The 23,842-nt window shown below is 41.9% G+C and overlaps 1 protein-coding gene across 1 annotated transcript in view; it reads left to right on the forward strand.

The window, feature by feature from the left end:
* LOC126194955 (apoptosis-resistant E3 ubiquitin protein ligase 1) overlaps positions 1 to 23,842 on the forward strand; it is a 476,952-nt gene that overhangs the window by 339,897 nt on the left and 113,213 nt on the right. The window contains exons 3-6 of the mRNA XM_049933344.1: positions 8,236 to 8,441; positions 11,460 to 11,659; positions 14,207 to 14,444; positions 14,590 to 14,771. Of these exons, the coding sequence (XP_049789301.1) occupies positions 8,236 to 8,441; positions 11,460 to 11,659; positions 14,207 to 14,444; positions 14,590 to 14,771 (826 nt within the window). The remainder of the gene's footprint in view (positions 1 to 8,235; positions 8,442 to 11,459; positions 11,660 to 14,206; positions 14,445 to 14,589; positions 14,772 to 23,842) is intronic.

Here is a 23,842-nt window from a genome sequence, read left to right on the forward strand (position 1 = left end):
CAACCTGCAGTGATTGTAGATGATCAGCAGTCTGACAATGACCACGCGTCATAACGAGGTACTCTGTATGTAAGAAATATGTGCATTGAAAATGTTTGTGATCCTATTCATATGCATGATGCTGTTAATAAGAAATATATTGAAGATATTATAAAGAAAATTAATCATAAAATATCTCTGGTAAACAATAGCAACGATATTCGCAGAAATGTGTTACAAACGACTTTAAATATGTTAGATCTTTTCAGTGTAACAAATCAAGTGTTTGATATACAAAATAAACATCCAATACATATACAAGAACCAGTATTAGATACTGAGGCAATAAACAAAGCATATGTAGATAAGACATTTTCAAAACAGAAATTCATTTTGCGAATAGATGGCATACCTTCCACACATCCAAGTGATACACGGTATTTGCTAAATAACAGAAAACATGAATATAATCTACCATACACTGGTCACATGACACTGTGTTCTGTAACACCTGACATAGAAGTAATAACATTTGAACATAATGGAATCAAAGCTAATCTTCAATTACAGATACTTATAAGTGTGAAGGAAGGAGATACATTTAGTTTCAATAAACCATATCCTATCCAACTAGGAAATTATGGCTTACATTTAGAGTTTGAGTATGAACTAGTATAAAACCATGACATTTCAGATATCTGAGCCAGATGACACTTAACCTCATAAACTGTCTCACATGATGTAAGGTGCTTCAACGATTTGTCAGTCACAACATGAAGTTGAAAAAACAAATTATATCTGCTAGAGAAAAAATATACGGAAGAAAGTTTCTAACCCTTAAGGCAAAAGAAAATAAGAGGAAAGTAGAAATGGAAGAAAAATTATGACCAGTTTCTGAGCCTCTGTGAGAACTTCTATCAATCAACAAAAGGAAAGAGGTTTCAAATACTATATCTGTACAAACAGGTATCACTAAGGTAGAAAGTACTGATGTTAAACCCAAACTTGACTTACCTGGGAAAAAAAAAAACGTTAATTTTAAACAAAATTCCTATTAGAGAACACGATAAAGTGTATGGAATGAGATATGATCCTGATAATGGGTGGATGATAGGAAGTGAGAAAGTGGTAATTGATGGGGAAGATTTAGTTATTAATGGTATAATGTATAATGTAACAAAAGGACTGTACCATTTACTGTTTAGAAAGAGACCCTCCAAGAAAACACATACAAAAGCTGATCTTTCAATGTATGGATAAATTTTGAAAGCTACTAATGCACATAGCATAAACTACACTAGTTATAAACCTGTTAATGCTAATAAGAGTGTCAAGTATGAGACAATTATAAAAGGTCTGCAGACGTATATGGAACAAGATGTAAGACTAATTCGTGAAGGATCTAGAGCACAGTTATTAGAAGAACATCGTCAACTGAGTGATGATACTTCAGAAAGTGAACCTAGTGTTCAGAGTGGTAAAGGTATCACAGTAAAAAGAAGAGAGAAATTCTCTGTTGTAAAGCAGTGGAAAATATACAATAACAATTTACCTGTAGATTACCTGTATTGGGATAATCCAAATGAACTTGTTGAATGACTTTTCTTCTTACATGGTTCAAGAGCTGCAGGCTCACATGGCCATCACTGGCACCGAGAGACAACCATCTTTCACCACAAATGCCAATGAAATTATTTCTATTGAAGAAGAGTTGAGAGAAGCTGGAATAATTATGTTATCAGATACTTGGGTTGGGATTCTTGATACATGTAAAATATAAATCATGAACATCAAACTAGCAGCTGCATACTGTCTGCTAACTGACTACAGAGAGCAAGCTTCGTGATGTACCTCACATTTCTTGAGCGGTTGGAAACCTTTGAAAACGGAAATTGGTTCAAAGAATTTTTGCAGGCTGAGGAGCTATAACATGCTGGTTTCTACAGACCTAATCGCCAACATGTTGAATATGATACTGTCAAATGTATCTATTGTGAAACTGAACAGAGTGAGTGGCAACCAGGTAAAGATCCACTAGTGAGACATTTATGCCAGTCTCCAAAATGTCCCTTCGTGTGCCCTGCAGCTATTGATTTATGTAAGCAATTCATGTTTAATTAACACACGCTGGCACGTATCAGATTACCTGCATGGCCTGAGTATTGTTCTGGGATAGCACGTAAAGAATCTTTCAAAAATTGGTCAAAATTGCTACCAGTACAACCAGAAAAGTTAGTAGAGGCTGGTTTCTTCTATACTGGCACTGGTGATTCTACAACCTGCTTCTATTGTGGTGGAGGACTACATGATTGGGAGGTGGGCACACATTCTGGTGTCCTCATTGCAAGTACTTATGGCTTAAGGACAAAATAATACATGAAAGAAAGTCATATGATGAACATGATTAAAATAATCTGTCAATAGATTGTATCTACACATTTTTTACTACAATAAACAAAGCTAACAAAGTGAAAAAGTTACTACTGTATCGTGTGTGTGTGTGTGTGTGTGTGTGTGTGTGTGTGTGTGTGTGGTTAGAGAGAGAACTTGAAGGCAATGATCTCTCTAAAATAAAAACAAAATATTAAAATCTTAGCCTCAAGGCTAGAATGCATACAGCAAAACAACAATGGATGTCATACATGGTACAAACATAAGGGCTACAACGTCACATCACTGAGACAGAACAACAATGGACGTCATAAATGGTACAAAGCATAGGGCTACAACATCACATCACTAAAAATTACTAATTTTTTACTCTTAACAGAAATTGAAACATAAGTCCATAAGCTACAGGAAAAAACATGTTAAATCTTGCAATGCCAAGTAAAAACACGACGACATTCAATGACATTACAGATAACGTACATCAACACTGTTATCACATGATGTCATCTGATGACGTCACCGATAAGAGACTTCAGCACCCTTATCAATAACGTCACGATATGATGTCATTCTGACATCACTGATAAGAGCTCGAGGGCCCCGGCCGTGACTGTGCTTGAACATACATACGCTATCTACTAGCACATCAGGTCATATCAACAGACTGATTACAGTTTTGCATTCAGGATTCATGGGATAACCACAAGAGTGCTCCTGCTGTCATACGAAATCGCACCACAGACCGTAACTTCAGGTAGGTCCCGTGTGCCTAGCATGCAGACGAGCTGGGTACAGGTCCTCAACAGGCCTCCTTCTAACCAACACATGGCCATCACTGACACCGAGACACAACCATCTTTCACCACAAAACACAAAAGATCTCCACCCTGCTTCCCAATGCACTGTCGCCTGACACCATTAAAGTCGCAGATGGCGGTTGTTCAGGGTCATTGGGACCCACGCTGCAAGTCGTCTGGCACAGAAGCGTCCTTGAAGTAACAGACTTGCAACAGTTCGTTGTGTCACTGTGGTGCCAGCAGCTGCTCAGATGTAGATGCAGTACGGTGCGACAGAGCCATACATTGAACCCAGTGGTCTTCTCGGTAATGCCACGTGGACTTCCGGAGCCAGGTCATCTAGCGACCGTACATTCTCGTGACCACCTCTGGCAGCAGTCGTGTACAGTGGCTACATTCCAGCTCAGTCTTACTGGATTATCCTAGAAGGAAAATCCAGCTTCTCGTAGTCATATTACACGACTCAGTGAGGTGTTGATAATGCCGTCTTTGTCGCCTTAAAGGCATTCTTGACTAACATCAACTTACCACGTCCAATCTCAAACGTAACTAATGCCCATGACTGTCATAGCGTGTGTGTAAAGCAAACCTGATTTGCATCCTCGCAGTGGCTGCTAACGCTGCTCTTATGCGACTGGTGTGAAATTTGAATAGACATAATATTTCTGATCTAGGAATACGTCTACCAACTTTCGCTTACGTCTCAAAACACCTTCCTTGTTCTGCGGTTTTTTCCGGTCGGCGGGTCGGAGTGGTTCAAATGGCTCTGAGCACTATGAGACGACCGACCGAACGACCAACCAACGGTTGTTCACACTCCAGTCTCCTTCCGTCGGACAGTACATGTGTGTCGCCAGCGGTCGGCGAGTATTGGCTGTTCGCACCTCACTGGCGCTCCATCCCAACTGAACTCCGACAGACGATGACCGATGACCCAGAAAATACAATCGGTCGCTTCAGAGATAGTACTACAGTGCACTTATCGATAAGCATTGCTGCTGCCACTCACAGGCAAGCAAACCAACAACTTAGTGATGCCAGTAAATTGAATTTAAAAAAAAATAGGTGACAGAACCATAAAGACAAGATGACGAGCAATAAACGCCATGACCGAGACCTGCACACGGCTCAACATTCATGACCGAAAATGATTTAGGTAGCTTTCTAGATGGTGATATGGAGATAGCTAATTCTACTATGTGTCGATTTCTGCTGGCTGAGCGGTTCTAGGCGCTTCAGTCCGGAACCACACGACCGCTACGGTCTCAGGTTCGAATCCTTCCTGGGGCTTGAATGTGTGTGACGTCCTTAGGTTAGTTAGGTTTAAGTGCTTCTAAGTTCTAGGGGACTGATGATCTCAGATGTTAAGTCCCTTAGTGCTCAGAGCCATTTGAACCATTTTCTGGGCGGTGTATTTTGTAGCAGGAGAGAAAGCAACTTTTTGGGGAGCAAAATAACTGATTATGGTCGAAGTAGAGAGGATATAAAATGTAGACTGGCAATGGCAAGGAAAGCGTTTCTGAAGAAGAGAAATTTGTTAACATCGAGTATAGATTTAAGTGTCAGGAAGTCATTTCTGAAAGTATTTGTATGGAGTGTAGCCATGTATGGAAGTGAAACATGGACGATAACTAGTTTGGACAAGAAGAGAATAGAAGCTTTCAAAATGTGGTGCTACAGAATAATGCTAAAGATTAGACGGGTAGATCATAAAACTAATGAGGAGGTATTGAATAGAATTGGGGAGAAAAGAAGTTTGTGGCACAACTTGACTAGAAGAAGGTATCGGTTGGTAGGACATGTTCTGAGGTATCAAGGGATCACCAATTTGGTATTGGAGCGCAGCGTGGAGGGTAAAAATCATAGAGGGAGACCAAGAGATGAATACACTACGCAGATTCAGAAGGATGTAGGCTGCAGAAGGTACTGGGAGATGAAGAAGCTTACACAGGATAGAGTAGCATGGAGAGCTGCATCAAACCAATCTCAGGACTGAAGACCACAACAACAAATATATAAGGAGGTTGGTTGTGTTGTTACGCCCAGATAATAATTACACGAAATATTTGTCAGGACCAAGGGAGGTGCCGCAGTGGTTAGCACACTGGACTCGCATTCGGGAGGATGATGGTTCAATCCCGTGTCCGGCCATCCTGATTTAGGTTTTCTGTGATTTTCCTAAATCGCTCCAGGCAAATGCCGGGATGGTTCCTTTGAAAGGGCATGGCCGACTTCCTTCCCCGTCCTTCCCTAATCCGATGAGACTGATGACCTCGCTGTTTGGTCTCTTCCCCCCAAACAATCCAATCCAATCCAAATTTGTCAGGATTCATAAGCAATGGGTCAGTGAGGTACAGAATACTCAAACAACAAGAAGTAAGTTGAAACAGTTTATTAACAAAATACTGATTATAAAACAAACATGCTACGTGCACCCATCATCACTGTGTCTGACATCATAACACCGCCTATTTATGGTAGTATCGAAGGGCTCCATGGTGAGCTAAGAAAAGAGACATATTCGTGCCTGAGGCTGCGCTAGGCAAATAAAAGGTTTCCATCTTTTGTAATACCAAGCAGCATACTGAGGGTCACGTCTTCAATGAATGTAACACAAACAACACATAACCATTGCTAGAAATGTGATCACTGCATTCCATTGGTCAGGCAGTGTGTAGGCTGCCATGAAGTTGGTGCACGTGCATGATCTATTGGAAGTTGAAGGCACAATATTATCTCCTGAACAACAGTCCAGTACAAATTCAACTAACCTCTCTAATGAAATTATCGTATGACAGAATTTGCAAAGAACCATTACTAACTATACAGTTTTCATTGAACAGATTGCAAAGCAATTTATCTCACATTTCCACGTAATTCATAATGAAACAAACACAAATATCCAAGAACTATTCCAAGGGTTAGATTTAAACACTCTTTTGTTAAGGATTACTGGTAGTTTAGCAAATGCTAGAATTGATCCCCTTGACTTAAGAACAGCCTTAGAAAGTAGTTCAAATGATTTTTTGAGCAGTGTACTACTACATTTAGGACAATTTTTACAGATCCTACTATCAGTTGAGAGAAAGCTAGAATACTATGATTTATCCTGTTTACTCTTACAATTTATATGCTTACTATAAGTTAACCACCACACACTCCTTAATGATTGAAGATTAATTAACTGTCATTGTTTCTATTCCCATTGCTAGATAAAAAAGCACAATTTTGAAATATATAAGATTTATACTTACCCTGTAAAATGGAGACAGGCAGGTATTCATGTAAAGTACGTACTGAATGATTATCTACTGCTCAGCAAGGATCGAAGATATTTTGTGTCCCTAAATGAAAATGATTTGCATATGTGTAAACGTAGTCGTAAGTTAATTTGCCCTTAATCGGCAGTATTCTGAGATAGTAGAGTGTACAGCTGTGAGAAAGAATTGTTTATGAATCATCCCCCAAGAGATGATTGCCCTAGAATTTTAACGCATATTTATCATCCATTGCTTAAACGATGTACTGAAGGTATAATTTTCCCATTTAACTCCGCCCTTGTTGTCACATTTACATGTAAAAATTATGATACACTTGAACTACTCTTTACACTCAAATTGAATAATAGTGGATTAATCTTGAATGCCTCACATTGTGATTTATCATGTGAACTATCTGATATGCCTAGTGTATTGCCAACTACATTTCATGCAAATGGACATTTGCCATTAATGAGAATGTTATCTGTTTATTACAATGATTCATACATATTAACATATGGAAAGCATTCCTTATCAAGTTTTTCTGAAGACAATAATTTAATTAAGGATATCCATGAAAAGGTAATTTCTTCGAATAATGAGTTAAACTTCACTGAAGCAGCAAATAGAATTAAGTCCTTCGATTCATCCAGTAATGTTAATGCATTCTTCATTGTCAGTATTGATTTTATTGCTTTTATTAATTTGTCTTTTGTGAACAGCATTTATCATGTATGAAATTGTCATCCTGAAGGTACACTTCTCTGTACCGAACTTTACTGTGTCTGCAAATGAAATACATGTTGCAATGCCTTCTGATGCCATGAATGGCAAAATATATTCATAATCCCCAGGAGGTCATTTTGAGCCACCTATGATTGCTCTTCTTCTCTGGGGAGAATGATGTGGGGGTCTACAGGATGCACGCAGCCATACGGTACGTAACACACGCTCGCCAGCTGACCTGTCTTGGATGCTGACAATTCGCTTGGTCAGTACATGTGTGTCCGGCCGCAGTGCAATGCAGCAGTAAGCCACTGGCCACAGTCTGCAGCACGCCGTATTAACTAGCATGGCCTCGGGTGTGAATATGTCTCTTTCCTTAGCTCACCATGGAGCCTTACGATACGCCTGTAATTAGGATGTCAGACACAGTGATGATGGGTGCGCGTAGCATGCGTGTTTTATAATCAGCCCTTGTTAATAAAACTGTTTAAAGTTACTTCTCAGTGTTCGCGTATTGCCGTATCTCAAGGACCCACCACTTACAAATCCTGACAAAATATTCGTGTAATCATCATCTGGGGTACCAACACAAACAACCCCTTATAGAATAAAATAACCTCATACCAGTGTACAAAATTTTTTTATTATTCTTTAAAGTGTAATGCTTATTTTTATGCACAAGTACTCTTTCTTGCCTGTAATTTTTTTGGGTTGTGTCCACTATATTGGACCCATTATTTTGCTTTTTACAATTTTTGTACCAAATTTGTAATTAGTATTGCCAAAATGACAAAGATGCTGCAGCACACAGTTTGAAAACCATGGGCTTAAATTACAATGATTCTTTCACACTGCAGCAGAATGTGTACAGTTTTGAAACTTTCAAGCAGATTAAAACTGTGTTGACCTGAGACTCAAATCTGAAACTTTGACTTTCACTTAGTCAGTGAGAGCATTGCTTGTGAAAGACAGGGTTCCAGATTTTAGCCCTGGTGCAGCACACAGAATCTGCTAGGATATTTCATTAGCTTAAACTATTGCTTTTAGGCCAGCTCCTTGATTGCTTGACAACATACCCACAGGTTGCTGGGTGTGGACGTGGCATCGCTGGACGATGTGTACTGGCTGGAGGACTCACGGGCACGCAGCCTGCTGGGCAAGGACTTTGTGGCGTGGGCGGCGGCGCGCCAGGCACTACCCACCTCCAAGGAAGACCTGGCGCGCCTCAAGGCGGACCTCTGGAGTGCTGTCGTCAAGTCCACGCAGCACGAGGATGCCTGGACCTGGGGTATGGCATGCCTCTCCCCCATTCATCCAGATCTTCCACTAATTCAGCACCCTCCACCTACATGTACACTCTTAAGCACACCTTACAGTGTGTGTCAGAGGGTACTTCTGGTACCTCTTCCTTTTTCTCCCTTCCCTGGCCCATTCATGAATCGTGCTTGAAAAGGCTTCTTGTCCACAAACTCTAATTTCTCAGATCTTCTAGTCGTGGACATTTTGAGAGACGTTTATGAGAGGCAGTGAAGTATTGTTTGATTCTTCTTGGAGTATATGCTACTGAAATTTCAACAGAGTTATCTGTGATTCACAATGAGCTTCACCTACTGTCTCCGACCAAAGTTAGTTGAGTATCTCCGTAATGCTCTTGCATTGGGTATACGATTCCATGATGAAACATGCTTCTTTTTGTTGGATTGTCACAATCTCTTCTATTAAACCTACTCGGTAAGCACCCGGACTAACAAGCAGTGCTCAAGAATCAGTAAAATAAATGTGTTGTAAGCCTGTTCTTTTGTGAATGAACCGCTCTTGATTGAAATTCTTCCAGTGAATCTCAGGCTGAAACAGCTTTTCCTACAACTGATTTCATAGAGTCTCTCCATTTTAAATCAATCCAGATGGTGGTTAGTCCTAAGTAGTTTACAGTTGTTACTGTTTCTGATTTGATCCATCTGGATATCCATAACATTAGTGTGCCATTTCCGGGATTGAGGAAGGTTCTGCAGTCCCAGATTGAATCTGCCCAACGGATTAACGATGAGGTGTGCTGGCCAGTCCTGACATGGTTTTTAGGCAGTTTGTCACCTCCAACAAGGTGAATACCAGGCGGATACCCACAGTCTGCCTCATTCACAAACATTTCAAAAAATATCTCACAGCTTTACATGGGATTGCATTCCATGCAGACAGATGAGGTGTACAAATTCTGTACTGGTGCATGGTGGGGGGGATTTATGGTGCCAACAGGAAGGCCATCCAACCACTTTCTACAACTAACATTACCAAGTCTGATAAATAACATGCTGACCCCATGCAGATACACGCTAAGGCCAGGAAAAAGTAAACGTGTTCCAGTTATTTGTAGCCAGTAGGAAAGTGAACACTAATGGATCACTTTACCTATTAGTGCATTATACAGCACATTTATTTAAATTCAGATGCAACTGCCAGTCTCTGCACTAGTAATCAGTCTTATGCAGGCATTCCTGTATTTCATTAGATAGGCATTTTGACCTTCCCATAGACAACAGCATCATCTGCAAACAGCCTGAAAGAGCTGTCACCATTATCCATCAGATAATTTGTGTGCGATGAAAACAGTGATGGCTGTGTACTACTCCTTTGAGTTCAGTTGGGTCCTCAAGAATGAGGTTCAGTTCTGCATGCTAAATAGCTGTGAACTGGCTCAAATTTTGTCTGATACTCAGCAAGTCTGTATTTTGTTCACTAACCAACAGTGCTGATCTGCAACAGAGGAGTAGGACAAAGCAGCTCAGCTCCCTCTGACACCTTCTCCTTAATCTTTGTTTCCCTTTATCATCAAAACATGTAGGTTCTCCTCCGAGAGACCTGTCCCTGCTTTCTAACCTTCTTTAACATGTCCCCCTTTCTTCTCAAATGAAGGAACTAATAGTTCTAAAAGCTAGGTTTGGTTTTTTCTCTGAGAATAACATTGTTATTGTTAACATTATTCCTGCATAATGATGTAGGCTGTTAAATGATAATGTTAACAGTATATTACTATAGAGATATTGATGAAGCAATATGTTGTTGCAGGCGTCACTTTACAGAAGAGTAGTTTATTTCTTTGTAATTTATCACTTTTATTAATCATAAATTCTATGTTCAAGTTGAAATATAAATCTGTGAGTGATATGAAGGGTGGTTGAGAAGTCCTCAGCCCATGCAATAAAAGTTGTCTGTAGTCCGAATGTTTATGGCTATTTTTCAGTGAAGTCCCCTCTTAGGGCCACCAGCCATTCTTGTCACCAGTGCTCCTGTCCCATAATACCCTCCTTGTAGAACGTTTTTTTCTGCATGGCAAAGAAGTCCTCACCCATGCCATGGCAACACCATCTGACTGAAAATGGGTTCCAGCTACATGTTTCTTGAATTTAGGGAAGAGATGAAAGTCAGAGGAATAAGGTGGATGCCAATGCAATTCGAAGCCACAGGACCTGATGCCATTTGACGTGACTGACTTGAACTTCCTGGAGATGGGTGAGGAGGGGTGTTTCCACTGTTTTGATTGAACATTGGATTCAGGTTGAAAGTGGTGAACCTATGCTTAATCCATTGTCCCACAGTATATGCCTCAAAATGGGTCAAGCTTTCACTGGATATGACTTGTCTCTGACTTCTGTTTTCTACTGTTGACATTCTAAGGACCCATTGATGTGAGACCTTTTGCATGTCAAGTATAACTCCTATTGTGTGTACAATGACTTCTTGAGATATGCACACTCTCTCAGAAATGTAGTGTTCTGTCACACGCCAGTTTGCCGTGATGATATTCTGGATTGCAGTGACTTTTCTTCCTTACAGCTGCTACCAGCCTTTGACTGTTAGCAGTCTTGGACTGCATGGAGGACCTTGGACAGAGGTGTTGCCCTGCTCGAATCCTGCCACTCACTTTTTCACAATGGCTGTGGGAAGGGGAATCCTCCCCTGACATTTCTCTCGTGTCATTATCGGCTCTCCTGTGCACTTATGACCTTTTTCAGAAGATATCAGATGACTGTATGTTTCCTCTCTTTACCCATTTTTCAAAATTTGTACACCTTGAACACTTCAAACTTCAATATCTAAAACAAAAAAACAGTCGCAAAAAATTTGGTGTGGAAACTAGCAAAGTAATGCACTATTAGTCGCTAAACTAACATTCAGCTAGGACAAGTACTTCATGGTTAGGCCAAAACTTTTCAGTCACCCCTTGTAATATATCAAAGAAATGAAATGTATGCTTTTGGTGCTTCATTTATGCAGAATAGTGTTCCTTATTATTCTTACCATATTTCAGGCGGAATGTTGGTAGTTTCAGTCTCGGTGGCAGGGCTCGTAACATTGGCAGCAATGACGCAGCCTGCCCTGGCACCAGAGGCAAAACACACACTATTGCAGTATGTAACAGGGAAGTACTTGCTACCTGGAAACTGCAAAGTTAATTTCGAATGGGAGGATCCTCAGAGAGTTGGGGAGACTATGACATTCACTGTAAAGGTGAGCCATAGAAGTAATACTCCATTATTTTCAAAGTATTATTGTTTTATTGTAAATGTAGTTTTATTATTTCATAGCGGTTGGTCCTTTTTAACAGGTGAGTGTCTTTTTGTCCTCTAATTTGCAATTTTCCTAGTTCCTTGGCTGTACTGACATTCTCCTTAAATAGCAAAACCTCCGTTTCAGTCAACGAATGCGTAAATGTAGCTGGTGAGCCTGTTTCTTTTTTCTTTTTTTTTTTCATGAGTTAACTATTATCAACCAGATTCATCAACAGTTGTTACGAAAAATTAACTAATTGTGGATAGATTACCAAGATAAGCTCTGTGCCTTTCTTGAGACTTGTTTTTTTCACTAGTTATGATCCTGATCTGTCACACATTAACAGTTTTCACTCATATTGTTGTCATCCTGTTTTTTTTAACACTCATTTTTACCCAGTTCTTTGATGTGTGCAACCTTTGTTTCTATAAACCTGACATTCAACTTCAGTAAATGTCTACCACTGCAAGAAAGAACAATTTTTTGCTTGAAATACACTAATATTCAGAAAAAAAAACACCTTGAATGACTAGAGATAGGATGTTCACATTCACAGAACATGTACATTAGTATGTTCTGCGGAAATGATTAGCATTTCAGTCACCACGGTTCAGTACGTGTCTTGTTGCCTAGTAGGCACAGGGAGCACCATGAGCCCTGATAACTTTCTCCACGTGTGATGGGATCAACACACATATGATGCTAATGGTGTCATGTGATGCGGTCATTCATTCTTCATTCACATGCTTCCAAAGTTTGTCTGTGGTGCTTGGCACTGGGTCACAGCATTGTGCCTGTTGTTTCACCATATCCCACATATATTTGATAGCGACAAGTCTGGTGATCTGGCAGGCCGGCCAGGGTGAAAGGGTGACATCTTGTGACAACAAGAAGGCACATGTTCGTGCAGCAACATGTGGTTGTGCATTGTCTTGCTGAAAAATGGCATCTGGGTTGTTGCGCAGAACAGGTATGGCTACAGATTGCAGGATGTCATTTACGTAGATCGCACTGGTCACAGTGCCCTGAACATGCACCAGCTGTGATTTGTGGTTGTACCCAGTAGCACCCCATGCCGTAAGTCCTTGACTTGGCACTCTATGTCTTGTGTGAATGCAGTCACGGTGATGCCACTCCCCTTGTCTGTGGTGAACCAAAATGTGCAGATCTGTCCTGCAGTGCAATTCAGATGACTTGTTGATCTTCTCGGGGAGTGGTCTGTGTGGTGTGACCTGACCCATCTCGTTGTGTTCTACAGCCTTCCATGAAACTTTCGGTGCACACGTGTTGCACTGCCAAAACACTTCAACCCACATGAGCAGCAATTTCCTTGATGGATGCATCGTATTCTCTCATGCCAATAATGTACCATCTTTCAGATTCACTGATTAGGCAGTATGGTTTGCACATACATCTGCAAAGCATCCTGTCCATCTACTCAAGTCGCACTTATCCGTTACCTTTGGTTTACAGCAACATTGAGAGCCGCTGGCACATTTTACTGGTAGGTGCTGTTGTGCCTCGATGTCAGTGTTGACCTTGAATTTTCGGACCAACATGGTTCAAATGCTAATCATTTCTACAGAATATATTAATATTAATGTACATGTCATGTGAATACGAACGACCTATCTATAATCGTTCAAGGTGGGTTTTTTTTCCTTTTTTTTTTTCCAAGTATGTGTGTAGTTCTCAGAATTCAACTTGTAACACTTTGAGTATCAGTCCATCATGAAACAACTAAGTGCTGAATGTTTGAAAACTACTTAGCAGGCATTGTTAATGACAATATCAAAGGCAGAGGTCATTTTACTACATGCAATGAATTTGATATGGTATAGCGTGGGTGCGGGGAGTGGAGCTTGCTGAAAGTTGTACTGAACATGATCTTAATTAATCATTTTAAGAGTGGATTGAAAATGGGTTTGCTTTCAATACATGCTGTAACTGTCCTTTGGGATTGGACGTGGTGAGTTAATGCAGCAAGAGATATTACAATGAAGTTACAAAATCAGAGTCCAAGTGATAGTTGTATTGGAGAATTGCCGTAACTGTGTCTTTAATAATAAAATGTGAACTGCCAGATCTGCTTGCCTTACCTGTTAGAGAGCTAACAACAGCTGGCTGTTGAAGGCAGAACTAGAAGCCCCACAAATAATATCACATGCCCCTTGCTTATTCCATCTTCATGTCACTGGAATGTTGGGGTATTAGACTTCTAGAAGCTACACAAGGTATGCCATCTTTTCATTGAGCAATGTGTCATTAATAATCATTACTGCCCCACTTTTCATTTTTCAGTTTCATGTTGAACATATTCCTTTCAGGAACCATTCTCAAAATTCAAAAGTTATTAGAAGTACAGAGACCACTAGACTTCACTGAAGATCTCAATATAGCATTAGTATAACTGGTACAACTGTTTTGTTCAGATGTAAAATTTATTTTCATAGGTATTGATTCAAAGTATGTGTTAGGTTTGTAACAATCTAACTTTTCCAACAGTTCTACCAACGCAATGGCCAGCCTTATCCTATATGTGACACAGACAACCTCTTTGTGGAAGTTACCGAGGGTTCTCACCGAGTAGCAACTGTATCACAACTGGGAGGAACTGACCCAAGTGCTGCTAACACTGCTGTTGTCAAATTTACTGTGCGACATGCCGGCCAGTACCGAATAGCGGTGCTCATTGGCAGCTGCCATGTCCAGGGTAGTCCCTTCCTCAAGAATTTCCTGCCAGGTATGCCTACCTTAGATCAGTTAAATAATTCTATTTTTTTCTTTGAAAAAGCTTTAAAGTATTTTTATAAACTTTACTATTATATTGAATGTTGTTTCATTAGAAACAGAATATGTGTTTGGTATGTTATTTCATCTGTGACCAGGTCCGCCCGACCCACACAAGACAGTGTTTGTGCGACATTCTTCAACAGTTGTTTGTACAGCAGGCATGCCTCACTCTCTTATGATAGAGCCACGTGATGAGTTTGATAACCTATGTGTGTTCGATGCCAGCAGTTTGGGTACAGATGCACCAACAGAAGGTTATGCAATAGCAATAACCCAGGTAAGAATGTGACACTTTCTCCTTAACTGTTTTTTTTTTTTTAAATAGATGTATTTGTTGCACTTCTTCCACAGTTTTATTCCATTTATAAGTTTATACCCTTTGCAAATTAGTCTTTATACCTCAACCTTTTTGAAATATGTCTACTTGATGTTTGATTCTTTTTTCTTCATCCCTTAACCTCGCCCTCAAACCCAGATCTCCAACACACTCATTCATTCATCCACTCTTTGTCTTCCATTGATACCATCAAGAAGGATAACATTCAGTGCCATTGAATGAATCAAGGTATAACTAAAGACAATCAACTCATAGAAATGTAAACTGTCTTCTGTATTAAGAATAAACTATTACTACACTGCTTAATATCATTTTTGAGTACACCAACTAAAATTAATCTAGTAAACTGTAAAGAAAGCTGCTGCTCCCTCAGTCCACTTATTTACAGCTTAATATTTAGATGAATACATTGGTATTAGTGAAAGAAAATAGTTGCCTACATCTGTAACAATAAAACATTATTCACAACACTCTGCTACTTGTCAAGGAAATTTGCAATGAACTTGCTACTTATTGTGAAGTTAAAAAGGACTTTCAACACTCAAATTTAGATGATTTGTGATACTACTGCTTGCTCATTTGTTTTAGCCACTGTTTTGTCTTTCTCTTTTTCAGCAAGGTGATGCAGTTACTAACTAACAAAAACACCTACATAGTTAGAATGTTCTTTTCGAATAATTTACTGCATGAACAATTGGAAAAAGTTTACAAAAGGCACATAATAAGACCCTCTGTGAGTCTGGGGGGTAATAATAGGCCCGAGGTATTCCTGCCTATCGTAAGAGGCAACTAAAAGGAGTTTCACATGTTTTGGCCTTTATGTGATGGTCCCCTGTAGGGTTTGAAATCCATTCTTCAAAATTTTCCCGAAGAGCGAGCTAATTGGGGAAGGGCGCCTTACGTGGTGCATAGTGTCCTTCGTGCATTGAGATCTTTAGCCAACTTTCTCGTCGTCGATTTTCAGTCCCGCTCATTCACCACCTCTTGGGTGAGGACACCTTCCTGGGTGCATTTTCTACCATGCACTATGCAGTGTCGCTTTCTGCATTGACAATGACCATGGACTTCTGATATCCAGCACGGTAGCCAGTCCGTTGTGGTGGGGCCACCATGTACCCTGTTGGTTGTAGCTCCCTGACCACATAGGGATCACTCTGCTGATGCCTGCAGCATTAACTCCCCATGTATGCCAAGGGGTAGATGGCCATCCTGCCAGGTGGCCTCTGCTGTGGCTGGGTTGCACCCGTGGGGAGAGCCCCTGGTCGGAGTGGGTGGCATCAGAGTGGATGACACGCGATGAAGTGTAGTTCATCATCTCTTGCTGGTGGTGAAACACCAGCATTCTCTAAGTGTTCAAGAACTCAATTCAACGCACAGAAGTACGACCCCAAATCATTCCCCTTCCTGGCCACACCATAGGAGGAACGTCAGGCAAAGGATGACAATGGTCTTATTCGCCCCAGTACCTTGTGTTTTCAAGAGCTGATGGGGAATCTTTCATGATGATGAAGCCTCAGTTTTTTGTTCAGCATTTAGAGGACAAGTTTGGGGAGGTGGAGGGATTGTCCAAAATTAGATCTGGGTCAGTCTTAATCAAAACAGCATCCTCTGCCCAGTCACGGGCATTACTCGCTTCTGACAAGTTGGGGGATGTTTCTGTTACCATCAAACCACATAAGAGCTTAAATAAGGTCCAGGAACCTTCTTTTGCAGTCTGACATGCAAATTTAGAGCGGCGAGGGTTACATTTCAATTGGCGTGTCCACAGGGGTCCGAGGGATAATCAGGTTGTCACCGGTGCATTCATCTTGGCCTTCGAGGGTGATACATTGCCTGAGAAGGTCAAGATGATGGTCTACTGCTGTGATGTAAAGCCCTATATCCCTCCCCTGATGTGGTACTTTAAGTGCTGGAACTTCGGCCATATGTCTTCCTGCTGTACTTCCAGCGTCACATGTTGAGATTGTGGACACCCATCAAATCCCAATACTCCATGTGTGCCGCCTCCTATCTGTGCCAACTGCAGAGAGCACCATTCGCCTTGCTCACCACACTGCAGGATCCTTCAGAAAGAAAGGAAAATCATGGAGTACAAGACCCTGGACCTACTGACCTACACTGAGGCTAAAAGAAAAATTGAGCACCTGCATCCTGTATGTATGACTTCATCTTACGCCACCACTACAACAGTTCTGGCACCTTCAGCTCCGCCAACCTGTCACCTCTCAGAGCCAGAAGACTACACTTGCCCCCTTGATGGTGGGGGGGCATTTCTCTCCCTCTTCCTCCCGCACCACCTACTTCAAGAGCAACACCCACCCAACCATCAGGGACATCCATCCCCACTTCTAAGCCGGAGAAGCGTAAGTCTTCTTTGGCTTCTCTCTCTAGGAAGGGTCCCTTGGGTCACTCCCTTCCCAGGTATATGCTAGTGGTAAAGATGACACTCGTCAGTGGCTGAAGAGCTCAAAAGCAGCTCATCATAGGACTTCACACTCATCCTCAATCCCAGAGACTGAGCCAGTGAAGGCCTCACAGCGAGGGAAACCAAGGAGCAGCGAGATAAATCCAAAAAGAAGACCCGTAAGACCAAGAAAATTGTGGTGGCACCCACACCACTGCTACCCACAAGCTCTGTGTCTGAGGATGGGGTGGGGATTCTGGCATCCGCTGAGGACCTAGATCTCGCCAGACCCTCAGACACAATGGATATAGACTGCTCAGGCAGTAAGTTGGTTGCAGTAGGCGACCCTGAGGTGTAAACTGCCTCATTGAATGTTCCATGCCTTCCAAGCCTCATGATGACGTCATCCTCCAGTGGAGTTGCAGCGGTTTTTTCCACCACCTGGCTGAGCTACCGCAGCTGTTAAGCTTTACACTTGCTTTCTGCATTGTCCTCCAGGAAACCTGGTTCCTGGCAATGCGGACCCCTGCCCTCTGTGGCTATAAGGGATATTACAGGAACTGTAGCAACTATTATAGAGTGTCAGGTGGAGTTTGTGTCTGTGTCCTGAACTCAGTATACAGTGAACCTGTGCCCCTTCAAATCCCTCTCGAAGCTGTGGCTGTTAGGAGATGGACGACGCAGGAAATAACTGTCTGCAACATATATCTTCTTCCAGATGGTGCAGTATCCCTGAATGCATTGGCTGCACTGATTGATCAACTCCCTAAACCTTTCCTACTTTTGGGAGATTTTAACACTCATGACCCCTTGTGGGGCGTCACAGATCTTACTGGCCGAGACAGAGATGTTGAAAATTTACTTTCACAACTCGACCTCTGCCTCTTAAATACTGGGGCTGGCACATGTTTCAGTGTGGCACATGGCACATATTCAGCCATTGATCTCTCGGTTTGCAGTCCTGGCCTTCTCCCATCTATCCACTGAAGAGCACATGACAACCTGTGCGGTAGTGACCACTTCCCCATCTCCCTGTCACTGCCCTGGCATCAGGCCCATGGACGCCTGCCCAGATGGGCTTTAAACGAGTTGGACTGGGAAACTTTCACCTCTGCTGTAATCGTTGAATCTGCCCCACATGGTAACATCAATGTGGTGGTTGGGCAGGTAACGACGACGATCGTTTCTGTGGCAGAAAACGTGATCCCTTGTTCTTCAGAGTGCCCCGGCAAAAGACAGACCCTTGGTGGTCGCTGGAAGTCACTGAGTCAATTAAGGAGTGTCGTCAAGCACTACCATTGGGTCTGGGCAAAGATCAAACGAGTTCTTAGTTACCAGACCCCAACAGGTGTGGCATGTTATCTACCGATGCAAATGTGATTGACGAGCACTTTGCTGAGCATTTTGCTTGCGCCTCTGTGTCGGAGAATTTTCCCCCAGCCTTTCACACACTCAAACGGTGGATGGAAGGGAAAGTGATTTCATTCACTACTCACCACAGTGAACCCTATAACACCCCATTTGCAAAGTGGGAGCTCCTCAGTGCCCTTGCATGTTGCCTCGACACAGCTCCTGGGCTGGATCGGATACACAGTCAGATGATTAAACATCTCTCACCTGACTACAAGCGGCATCTCCTAGTCGTCTTCCACCGGATCTGGTGCGATGGCATCTTTCCTTCGCAATGGTGTGAGAGCACAGTCATTCCGGTGCTCAAACCCAGTAAGAACCCGCTTGACGTGGATAGCTATCGGCCCATTAGCCTCACCAACATTCTTGGAAAGCTGCTGGAATGTATGGTGTGTTGGCGGTTGAGTTGGGTCCTGGAGTCACGTAGCCTCCTGCTCCCATGTCAGCGCGGCTTCTGCCAGGGTCACTCTACCACTGATAATCTGGTATCCCTTGAGTCTGCCATCCGAACAGCATTTTCCAGATGCCTATACCTGGTTGCTGTCATTTTTGACTTACGTAAAGCATATGACATGACCTGGCGACATCATATCCTTGCCACATTGTATGAGTGGGGTCTCTGGGGCCCACTCCTGATTTTTATCAAAAACTTCCTGTTGCTTCATACTTTCCAAGTTGGTGCCTCCCACAGTTCCCCCCATATCCAGGAGAATGATGTCCCGCAGGGCTCTGTATTGTGTGTCTCTCTCTTTTTAGTGGCCGTTAATGGTCTAGTAGCAGCTGTAGGGCCTTCAGTCTCACCATCCATGTATGCAGATGATTCCTGCATTTCGTGCAGCTTCACCAGTACTGGTGTTGCTGAGTGGCGCCTACAGGGAGCCATCCATAAGGCACAGTCATGGGCTGTAGCCCACAGTTTCTAGTTCTCAGCTGCAAAGTCGTGTGTCATGCACTTCTGTCAGTGTCATACCGTGTCAGTATCGTACCGTTCATCTGGACCCAGAACTTTACCTTCATGACAATCCACTCCCTGTAGTGGAGACATATCGATTCTTAGCACTGATTTTCAACACTGGATTGACTTGGCTTCCTCACCTCTGTCACCTTCGTCAACTTAAGCGGAAGTGCTGGCAGCACCTCAATGCCCTCCGTTGCCTGAGCTACACCAATTGGGGTGCAGATCGCTCTATGCTGTTGCCCTTGTCCGATCCAAAATTTACTATGGGGGTGTGGTTTATGGTTCAGCAGCGCCCTCAGCCTTGCATTTACTTGACCCTGTGCACCACTGCGGGGCTAGACTAGTGACAGGAGCTTTGAGGATGAGTCTGGTGACCGGTGACTGGCGTACTGGCGGAGGCTGGGGTCCCTCCATTGCAGATCAGATGTGCACAACTGCTCACCAGTTACGCTGCACATATTCGTAGTTCTCCTGAGCATTCAAATTACCGTCTCCTTTTCCCAGCCGCGACAGTTCATCTATCGCATCGGCGGCCCAGGTTGGGGCTAACGATTGTGGTTCACGTGTGGTCCCTTCTCTCTGAACTGGAGTCCTTCACTTTACCACCTCTACTTGTGGTCCATTCACGTATGTCTCCATGGTTTAAGCCTTGGCTGCATCTTTGTCTGGACCTTTTGCATGGCCCTAAGGACTCCGTTAACCCCACCTCTCCACTGTCACTTCCTCTTGATTCTTGATGTGTTCCGGGGCTCTGATGTGATTTACACGGACGGCTCGATGGCTGATGCTCACGTAGGCTTTGTGTATGTTCTTGGAGGACATATTCAGCAGCACTCCTTGCCAGATGGCTGCAGTGTTTTCACTGCAGAGCTAGCAGCCATATCTCGTGTTCTTGGCCACATCCGCTCATGCCCTGGTGCGTCATTTCTCCTGTGTACTGACTCATTGAGCAGCCTACAAGCTAATGACCAGAGCTACCCTTGCCATCCTCTGGTAGCATCCATCCAGGAGTCCATCTATGCCCTGGAACGGTCCTGTCATTTAGTGGTGTTTGTGTGGATCCCAGGACACATCGGAATCCCAGGCAATGAACTTGCCGACAGGCTGGTGAAACAGGTGATGCAGAAACTGCTTCTGGAAATGGGCATCTCCGAAGCTCACCTGTGTTCTTTCTTACGCCTTAGGGTTTTCCGGCTTTGGGAGACGGAATGGCATAACAGTATGCACAACAAACTGCATGTCATTAAGGAGACTACGAATGTCTGGAAGTCTTCCATGCGGTCCTCTCGCTGGGAATCAGTTGTCCTCTGTCAGCTCTGCATTGGCCATCCATGGTTAACGCATGGTTACATACTCCGTCGTGACCCAAGGACCCAACTCTGTGTCGCTGTGGCTCCCAAATGACAGTCGTCCACCTCCTGCTGGGCTGCCCACTTTTAGCCACTCTTCGGTGGACTTTTGACTTTCCCAGCTCTCTGCCTACGGTGTTGGGCAACGATCACTCAGCAGCAGCTTTAGTTTTACATTTTATCTGTGAGAGTGGGTTTTATACTTCTATGTAGGTTTTAGCGCATGTCCTTTGTCCCTCCGTGTCCTCCACCCTAGTGCTTTTAGGATGGAAGTTTTACTGTTTTGCAGAGTGGCTGGCTTCTCCTTTTTATTCTCATGGTTGGCCAGGCACTGTAATCTGCTTTCTTGTTTTACTCTCTTCTGTTTCTAGCATCTCTCTCATATTTTCTTGTTCACTTTTGTTCCTTTTAGTGTTTCTTACCTTTCCTTCGTTGTTGTGGTTTTTCCTTTCTTTCCATTTTGTGTTATATGTCTCGTCTGTTTTATGATCCCACTTGTGGCATTGTTTTATTAGGAACATGGGATCAATGACCTCGTAGTTTGGTCCCTTCCCCCCTCTTTTTAACCAATCAAACAACCAACCAGCACGTAATAAGAGAAATTGAATACTTCTTTAATTAGTTCCTTCCAACATTATGATCCAATTTTCATTAACAACAGATCAGGAACAATTACGTTAAGATGAGGTACAGGTTGACTAACATCTGGGATCAAAATATCATGTACTGAGCAGAGAGAGTATTATTTAATGTAGCGGACTAACTCTAGTCAAGACTGAAAGGTACACTATAAGCAAAACTGAAAAAAGTTGTGCAACAGGTACAAGAAATTCAAAGTTTCAGGAAGGAAGTGGAAACGTTCATTGCGTAACACCATCCTTGCATCTTGACTGCAATTAACTTATTTTACTTCAAAGTACCAGACAGGTTCAGATATGGCATACATTTTCAAATGTCTTATGAATAAAAAGCCAAAGGCACAGTTTGTATGTAGGTGCATAAAATTTTGTCACTGTGTAATTTATAAAACTAGAAGTAAAAATGTGTATCATATTATTTCAGTTACACTGGTGTGCCAATATGTTTAGGTAAACATCCTGAAACAGAAAGCAATTTTTGCCAGCTCATATGGATAGGAAAACCTTGAATATATGGGAAATGAAATAAAACCAATGGAGAAAAATCTGATACAACAAAGCATGCTACTGTTTGAACCTAATACTGAGGCTTTATTGTTGGCTATGAAACATCAAGTGATCCCAGTGATAAATTGTAAAGATTTAAATCAGTTTTCTCTTATTATTTCAAACATGTGGCCAGTAAATGAACTTGGCCCTTTCTGTTGGTACATCTCATGAAATTGGCAAATTGAATGGTCTGTATTTTTATTCACAGTGCACTGAAAAAAAATTACATCATATTTTAAATAGCAGCTTCTTTGGCACCTAAGATTCTGAGTAGAAATGAGAAAACTTGTCACTTCATCACCTCTATTCTAAATGTCTTTTCATAACAATTCCTAATATTTACAAGTATCTGAGAATACAAATTTTATTCACTTTGCTTCTGTGGATGAGAATTCCTGAAATCTTGAAAGGTCCCAACACTTTGTACTTGTCGTCTTGTACACCCTGCAGATTTCAGAAAGGTGCGAACAATTCACTATGTGTATCAGCTAAAAAAATGACATTAGTTTTTATGGGTATGGTATAATAAGTGATGTAACTTATTTTGAAATATCACGAACATATCTTGCTTCAGAGAGAGCATTTATTTGCAGTCCAGGTCTCACAGATGAAGTTACAGTTTGTGAGGAAACAAACAGCCAATAGTTCCTTGACTGTAGGTTAATCAGTTTACTTCCATAGGAAAGAGTAGGAGCTCACCCCATTCTTCCTCTCCCCTCCCCCCCCCCCCTCTCCCTCCTAATGAAAGTGACAGTAAATACCAACATGCTTTACTGTTGTACTACACTAACATGGGTATCGGATTTCGTAGAGAGAAGGTCAGCTGAATACTTGCTTTACTGTTTCAAAACTTCAAGTTATTCAACTGTTTAGATTTTGATTGTTTATGAACTTTGTAATTAATTTTATGCATTTCATTTTTATTTATTTATTTCACAATATGTTAGTGATCATGAGAAACATCTCTGGTGTAAAGTATTTATGACCAGAAATAATACCAGTATAATTGGAAGGAGAAACAGCATTGGTTGTATTTTTTTGTTTTATTATCCGCAAAATCGATTTTCGGTCACTTAGTGACCAACCTCAGTGCTGTAATATACAATTAAAATTGGTAGGCACTGGTATCAACAAGCTTAGAGCGATCACATAAACTGAGCATGTGATCGCTCTAAACTTCTTGATACCAGTGCCTACCAATTTTAATTGTATATTACAGCACTGAGGATGGTCACTAAGTGACCGAAAATTGATTTTGTGGATAATAAAACAAAAAATACGACCAATGCTGTTTCTCCTTCCAATTATATCCATTATCTGGTCATGGTGCACAGAACACTCCATGGAGTCGCCAATCAATTATACCAGCGTTAGTGGAAAATGTTTACTCATTATGTACCTGCCAGTGGTAATTTTTTATTGTCAATTTACTTAAAAGATTACATCCGATGAGTTATATAAAATGAAACAAAGTGTGAATGTCTTGCACATCTTATTCTTGTGGTCTTTAGATATGGTAATAGCATGTCTAAACAATAATGTCATTAAATGAAGAACTTAAGCTGTTTGACCACATCTCTCTAGAGTGTCCTAAAAGAATGATACTAAAAATTTGCTTGCAAAATGATTGTCTTATAAATTTACAGTGTGGAAACTTGTTGATTTGCCTGCTTTTGACTGACTTTGAGCAAGCTTTGGGTGTT

Source organism: Schistocerca nitens, chromosome 7 (assembly GCF_023898315.1).
Source record: "Schistocerca nitens isolate TAMUIC-IGC-003100 chromosome 7, iqSchNite1.1, whole genome shotgun sequence".
In the NCBI taxonomy this organism is placed as follows: domain Eukaryota; kingdom Metazoa; phylum Arthropoda; class Insecta; order Orthoptera; family Acrididae; genus Schistocerca; species Schistocerca nitens.